An 8,062-nucleotide genomic window follows, 5' to 3' on the forward strand; every position below is an offset into this window, starting at 1 on the left:
ATTGGGGACCCTTGGATTATACAGTAGTTAACATCTCACAGCCTCTTCAGTGTTTGCAGACTACCTATAAATTCAGGGTTCACCTGGACCTTTGGAGCAAACAGCTTCTTCGGGTTAATTATGAAGAATGGTGCCAAGGCAGAGAAAACGGTGCATAGTAAACTGGAAATACTCACCTTACTTCCTTCAGTTTCCAGACAGGTGAGGTTTATATATATGTATTTTGTACATAACTGTAATTTTTATTTGTCATGGTACTTCAAGAGCACTGTCGTCTTAAATATGCATACTTTAACAAAATCAATCGGTAGATGCATTTATGATTGCCATGCTTATTTGGTGCGATTTGTTGCACAAACCCAGCACATAACATCAAATGCATGCCCGTAGTGAAAATATGTCCTCTGGTATTGTTATTATTGATATTATAAACATTCAAAAACCAGCTCTCATTTGACCTTTTCTGCATACTGTGATTCACATCTATTTACTGGAAATAAAACTGTACAGTATAAAGATTTGTTTTCTGTTTGTGAATTATTCCTGAAGAAGAGCAAAATCAGCTCAGATCCCTTTTTGTAAATCTGGGCTGCAAAAAAGTGTTACAATAACCCTTTTCTATACAGCGTAGCCCAAACTGAACGGCTAGAAATCACTTGAGAAAACGTTAGAAGGGTGACTGATGGTATTTGCTCAAGGACTTGACCTGCCTGCTTTGAAGGGGCTTAAAATCCACAGAGAGTATACCAATAAAGCCCGCTGATAGGAGCTTTATGACAGAGTTGTGCAGGCTTTTGGGACTAATATGGCTTTTAGGGGTTTATCCTTGGATCCTTATCTCACCCTCTCCCTGAGGCCCTCCCTGTTCTACCTCAGCCAGCCCTCACATACCATCGCCTGCAGTACAGACAGGAAAGAGGTGGAAGGTCAGCTCAGATGGAAACATAGGAGGATCCCTGATTGGTGGTGGTGGGGGGGGGGGGGGGGGGGGGGGGTGCCTCTGTAGAAACCAACAAATGCACAAGCCTGAACTGAATGCCAAGAAAATGTTGGCAGGAATGAAGGTTTAACACCTGACTTTTTTCCAGGTGAAAAAAAAATGTGCAATGGAAACACCAAAGTGAGAAAAAGGCAGAGCACATGTAAGTCCATAATGCAGGGTGATAATCTGAATAGATACGAGCTGCAGCTGACTCACAGGCCCTTACCTTGGCATTTAAAACATTATATAAACTAAGGCTTAATATAACCGTGCAGCTCCAGAGAGGCTGATTGATTTACTGAAGTGGGATGAGGAAAGATTCTTACCTCTCACATGCTGTCAGTCTGTGGGAGTACTGCAGCGCTGCAAGGCAGCACCACGGTTTATCTAATAAATTAATGTGCTGGTTAAATATTAGTGAATTATTTCAGAAGATAACATTTCTAGCTGTGAAACTGGAATACAAATCTGTTTTCTCAAACACATAAACGCTATTTAGATTGACACTAGTGCCACCAAGTGGTAGCTACACAAATCCCTCCCCGTGTGGTAGGAGCAATCCATCACCAAGTCCCAGTACAAGCCTCCATAAACCAACTGGAGTATAAATTTTTATTTTAATTTCAGATGCAAGTATATGAAACATGTTAGAGGATAAATATTTACAATAAAAGTCGCATAACACAAAAGCAGGAAACACACACATTCAGCTAAAAAAAATTAAAAAAAAAAAAAAAGTTAATACATGTAGTACGAAGCGCTATCTGCAGGGACAGTCAAAGAAGCAGAGAATGATTGTCAACCAAAGAGGAGGAAAGCGGAGAGGAAACTCCACACAAAGCCAAACTGATTCAAAATCAAACCTAAAGCTGAGTAATGCTGGTGCAGTGCTTGCTGAGAGAAAAAAAAAAAAAAAAAAAGCCTCAGTAATGTGCGAGGTGACATCACTAGAAACTTGCACTATTAACATCTAAACATGGTAAACACTGCCTTGGATGTTGTGAGACTGCAGAAATTGACTGTATATCCACACACACACACACACACACACACACACACACACACACACACACACACACACACACACACAGGTTCCACAACCTTCAAAGCAATCTGCATCTATAGATGTATAATCTTTGTTCAAGACTCCTTTTATAAATGTACAACTTTAATACTAAATGCAAAGTGTGGTATGAACTGTTACAATGAGCCCTGAGGAAATGTAGGGGTTTTTTAAATGTCACTTATTCGGACTCCATCTCAAATAAAAGCCAACCCTACGCAGCAGAGGCGTTTTCTATATATTAAACAACAGCCACAGTGACCAGAGGGCTTCTGTATCCACAAAAAGTAAAGCTTAACCACAAGCCTACAGTCACTGCAAGCCAGACCATGCGGCTACCATCACACCAATTTACATCTCCAAATCACATGGCGTGCAAGCTCAGGACATACGACAAGGGGGCACAGTAAAGCGATGGCGCAGCCGTGATGTGAACTGTGGAGTCGTCGGATCTCAAAGTTACGCAGTAGTAGTGTTGAATGTGCCTGTTGCTCTTCTGTTTACTATTTTACACAAGCCACTGCAGTGATTGTGATTAAAAAAAACAAAACAAAAGAAAACAGGAACAAAACACATTTCACAGTAGTATATATAGATATATATATATATATATATTTTTTCGTTTGCTTTTTCAGTATTTGTTAAATACATACATAGAACAAGACAAATGGCTTCTATAATGAGGAAAGTTTTGCTGGTGTGGTCATACACAAAAGAAAAGCTGTTCCCACCGTCGATGGATAATCTGATCTGAACAGATGCATCAGCTGACAGTGAGTTTTAAGCTACGTGAGGACTTTATTACACTATGGAGGACTAATGGGTCACAATCAGAGTTCGGCTCGAGAGAGACCTTCAGTTTCCCCTCACCAGCAAATAATACACCTTCAATAGTTTGTAACTCAGCGTGTTGCTTTCATGTATAACGGAAGTTTATTACCAACCTGAAATCAGAAACTGCTTATCTACACCATGTACCCACACTCTACACCCATTCATTATCATTCTGCTTTTGTCCAACAAAATAAAAAGAAAAAAAAAAAGCAGTCATCAAACTCAAATTAAGTTGATAAAGCCAAGAAAGCAAACACTAGCAAGTATTACATACTTGAAAAAGATAAGCGTATAACTCTGCAGGTATTTGCAAATGACTTCCAATAGATGATCCTTTCTCATAGGTGCTGCTTCGTGAGGATGTTCCCATTACCGACTGACTCCTCACTCTACTACAGGTTTGTCAATGGACCATCCCTTTCTGGACTCCTTATATTATGCAAAGTTAGAGGGTCCGAGGTGGGTGACGGGATGCCCAAGGCAGTCCAGAGGAGCACTGGGGAAAAAAACCTTAATGCTTACCATAACAGGCCAGAAGGCCAGGGACAGAGGAAAAGGGTCAGAGCAAAAGGTCCTGAAGACGCAAACAGCTCCAGGCAACTTCATCCTTGATGAGGAGAGAGTAGCGTATCAAAAGTAGATCTGCTTGGCATGTGACGGATTCTGCTCCATGGGGCAGTACGGGCATTTCAACCTGAGGAGGACAAGAGTCAAGGTGTTACCATCTTTGAATTCTTTTATCCTACATTTGTACCTTTCAGTGAACCACTTGCATTTTATTTTCTAACTGCAATTACAATTTTGTTCAGGAATAAATCTTTTGGGAAAGCAGTGACTGAAATTACAGTCAACATCAGACTCAGCATGTAGCTTAAGTCTTAATTTCTTTGCATCTGGGTGACTAGTAAAACTGAACATTTTGATCCTGGAAAATAGTAAAAGTGCTTTCAAACCAACACCGACTTCCAAAATAAATAAATTCCTTTTTTGCTGACTTACTTCCCAGCATTGGTTAGTTTGTTGAGAGCATCTCTGGAGATGACGTGTCCACAGATGAGCTTCATGGGAGGATTGCTCTCTGACGTTTGCTGTCGAAGAATTGGGCAGGCGAACACAGAGTGGTACCAGCACTTCTTCCCGAGGTCAATTTCAATCTGTCAGGTACAGACAGGACACGAGTGAGCTAACGGCTCAGAAATTATTCTGAGGAGGGATAACTGCATTTTAAAAACTCTAAAAGGACTTACAGGCAGCTCGTCTTTGTGTGTCCACACTCCACTGCACTGTCTCTGCTCTATCACCTGTTTGATGTTCATCAGCACAGGCAAGGCCATACATCCAGATGCAAAACTGCAGAGAAACAGATATGGCATTGTTGATAAGACAGCATAAAGATGACAAATGTCTAATAATTACTAAAAACTGTTCCACTTCCAGTGTTAAACTTGATGACAGGTGATCTAGTTCACTGTTCATGTTTTTCCTAACCTAACACTTAGTGGCGATTCTACAGAGAGGCCCAGCAAAGCGCAGGCGTCCCGGGTGAAGATGTTGCAGATCTCAGCCCACTGATTTGTCTCCAGCAAGCTGCGGTACGGTGAGTTTTCAATGCCATGACGCAGGTACACCAAGCTGCCCATCAGAATCTGGATGTCTGCAAAAATGAATAAATAAAAGTGGTGAAAATACACACACACACACAAAAAGAAAAAGAAAAAATCTAAATTCTTGTTACATGGAGATACTATAATGCTTACCTCTCTGGTGCTGTGAAGCAAAGGGCTGGAAGTGCCTGGCATACTGCAAGGCCTCCATTTGGTTGCCGATTCCTCCACTGAGCAAGCTGATGAAGTACAAGCGGTGCAACTTGAACTCTAAACTGCTGTTCAGGTCCAGAAGACGCTGCCGATTCGTCACAGCCCACCTGCAAAGACACGGAAGAAACACTCAGCTACTGAACGTAAACACTCCTCAACTAAAGATTTATCAATTGTGTTAGAAGGAAGCAGATGATTAAAACAATAGATACAGAAAGACCACATACTCTAGTGCTGGCCTAAGGTCCTGCATCCTCAGAGCTTCAAGGATCCTGTTTAGCTCCAGGAAAGGCTGCTTCATGCTCATGTCTATAACTACACCAGACTCCTAGAAAATAAAATTACTTTTAAGAATTTCTAAGACTTATCTTCACAAAAACAGCATTACATAACATTTCAGCCAAAACTATTTCTTCACTCATCAGCATTTCATAAAGAATCACATCAAAGCTATTCAGGCAAATATTTTGCAATAAATAGATAAATAAAAAATAAAGGTTGGAGGTTTCAGCTCTTTACCTGACAAAGGTCTTCTGCTACACTAAGCATCCCTTGTCTGTAAAGGTGTTCCACAATGGATTCACTCAGGTATTTCTGTCTCTCTGGGGAGTCCCACACGGTCTCTGCCACAACTGCACTGATCTCTGCATCGAAATTCTACAGAAAAGCATGCCAGAGGTGACGGACATGTTCTAAAAGATTTTCAAGGAAAGTTGAAGAGAAACCTGTAGCCATTCCTCACCCTGTCGATGGCTTTGCCGACTTTAGACACACTGCCGTGGATGTCCTTGTGTCGAGAGGCTAGCATCTGCACTGTTTCTTTGATATTTTTACAACACTGCGCCATAGTCTGTGATAGGACCGATAAATCTGCATCTTGTACTCCTGTTGGAGAAAAAAGGTAAAGGTTTAATGTGCCAAACCAGAGAAGATGGAGCACAGAGAGACCACGAACCTTCCATACAATTTCAATCATTGATACATGATCTTACCAAAAGCAACTAGCTGTCCTCGTATCTCACAGACGCTGCGCAGGAGTTCATCTAGCCTCTCCTCAGACTGGTGTCCGTACATTACAAAGCGATGGAGCACCTTCTCCAGCTCCCGCTCCACACATGCACACTGTTCCATGGTTCAGGCTGGAACCCGCACACACAATAACAATAACACCTAGAAAAACAGAAATATGTTATTAACTAAATGTTTTGATATTTATTTGAAAGACTTTTGAAACTGTAGTGATGATACAGTAGCATGCAGTATTGAGCCACCAATCATTTGTTTACATTTTACAAGAAATATCTGATATGCCTACTTATAATAAAACAGCTTTAACTCTCTTAAGCAGCTTTCTTGTAATTTATTCTGTGTGGTCTCCAGGAATAGTTCTCCAGGCTTCTTGAAGGAATATTTAAAGTTCTTCTTTGGATGTTGGTATTCTCTATCTAGGTATGCTTTTACTGTACTGGCAGTGTGTTTGGGATCACTGTCATGGTGAAAAATTAAGTTCTTCCAATCACATGTTATTTCACGATGGTTCAAATTCCAGCAATTTTGACATGATCTCCAACACCACTGGGTGAAATGCAAACCCAGATAGCCTCCACCATGTTTTACAGACAGTTGAAATTCTCGCCCTACCTACTCTGTAAATACCAACCATGATTTGAACCAAAAAAAAAAAAAAAAATCTAACTTTGATTCAACAACTTATGTGTTTCTGCAACAGGCTCCTACTAACAAAGTGCTTAAAGATGCAATCCTAAATTGGTTCATTGCCAAATTTTCACTCATGTGTAGATACAACACTGGAAAAACCTTGTTGATACTGATTCTGTTGGTGCCTTTTTACACTCGAGTCATTCGTAGGTCACTGTTAGCTAACAAAAAAAAAAAAAAAAAAAAAAAAAAAAAGTAAAAATGAGTGTAAAAGATGCCCTTTAGAAAACCTGGAGAACTAGACTAATTGAAAAAAAATGACATGATTATAATGCTCTTGCACAGCACTGCATATCATCTGGAAGTTGCATTTTCAATGAGAGAAATGTTTTGTCACTCATCCACGTGTCTTCTTCAGTCTCTTAAGACTGACTACAGGGTTCCCCAGCCTTATAACAAAGCATTTGCATACTTACAAAACTGGCACAATTGCCTGAGGTCAGTTTCATGTTCTTTAATGTGCAAATTGCCATGACCATCGATAAATAGTACCATTTACAGAAAATTGGAGAATGGCTGCATACTGGGAATCCCCAAGTTAAATTAATTTTAAGTTATTTAAAAGTTCTAAAGAATCTTTGGGATTCTCAGTGAACACAAATGTGCATTTCTATAAAGATACGTTTTAACAAATAACATTTGTAATTAAATAAGCCGAACAAAGTTTTTTTATCTGACATTTTAAGAGCTAAACACAAGATTTAAGATAAAACACTACAGGTTTTTAATGACAGAAATATTAACGAATTGTATTTCACACTGACAATACCATGACTATCTCACAGCTGCCTCTAAAACAAGTATGCCCGATCAGTAATAATGTCTTAAAATACCTCCAACAGCTGTTCGGTCCTACCCCGATTCAAAGTTTGGCCTACGTGATAACATTAGCAAGGCCTAACAACATCACAAACAAGCACACAATGTATGCTGCGGCCTGCTATTTACGTCTCAGCTGTAACTGTAATTTAACAACCAAGTGATGATATTAAACACTGCATGTCTGCATGCTGAAATTAAGACTTTTTAAATAGAAAAGCTTTACTTAATGGTAACGCTTTGCCGTAGCTCACCGCTAGTAAGCCGACAACAAAATATGTCCACCTACCGTAAAGGAGCTAGCTAATATTAAGCCTCAAACGGACTTCTCTTTTAACGTTTTAATGACAAGTTCCCTACGTTGTTATTTTTTACTCAAAATTACTCTTTTTAAGTACTATAAATTATTACGTAATTAATTAATATGTTAACTAAGAAAAAAAAACACAAGCCGCCGCACAGCTAACATAAACAAACGGAATTCGCAGTCGCTAGCTGGCTACAAAAGCTCGTCATTGCTAGCAGCTAGTTAACTAGTAGATGTTAGCGATCTGCTAACTGACAAGGCCCAAATAATTTCAGGAGAGAATGTCAACCCGCTTGTCTGCACTATTTTGCCTTATCCTAACAGTCAACACACACGTCGCGGTTCAGCTGAATTTTGACAGATATTTTTTAAATAAAAAAATGCACTCACCTGCCGTGCTAATTACTTAGCAAACATTAGCGTTAGCCACTTCTGTGTTATGACAACACTTCGGCAGCACCGTAATGCGAATCTTCCTGCGTCGCATCCTACGCTAACGTATCGTTTCAAAATAAAAGTCA

At 39.9% G+C, this 8,062-nt stretch overlaps 1 protein-coding gene across 1 annotated transcript; it reads right to left on the reverse strand.

The window, feature by feature from the left end:
- Positions 1-1,580: 1,580 nt before the first annotated feature.
- On the reverse strand, positions 1,581-8,062 carry rmnd5b (required for meiotic nuclear division 5 homolog B). Its single transcript, XM_040016269.1, has 10 exons — positions 7,932-8,062; positions 5,689-5,866; positions 5,439-5,581; positions 5,216-5,353; positions 4,924-5,024; positions 4,637-4,803; positions 4,368-4,533; positions 4,127-4,229; positions 3,879-4,033; positions 1,581-3,573 (listed from the first exon to the last, which is right to left on the reverse strand). Exons 2-10 carry the CDS (start codon positions 5,825-5,827, stop codon positions 3,510-3,512), a joined length of 1,176 nt encoding a protein of 391 aa, XP_039872203.1. The 5' UTR covers positions 5,828-5,866; positions 7,932-8,062; the 3' UTR covers positions 1,581-3,509.

Source organism: Simochromis diagramma, unplaced genomic scaffold, assembly GCF_900408965.1.
Source record: "Simochromis diagramma unplaced genomic scaffold, fSimDia1.1 OVJJ01000685.1, whole genome shotgun sequence".
Taxonomy (NCBI): Eukaryota; Metazoa; Chordata; class Actinopteri; order Cichliformes; family Cichlidae; genus Simochromis; species Simochromis diagramma.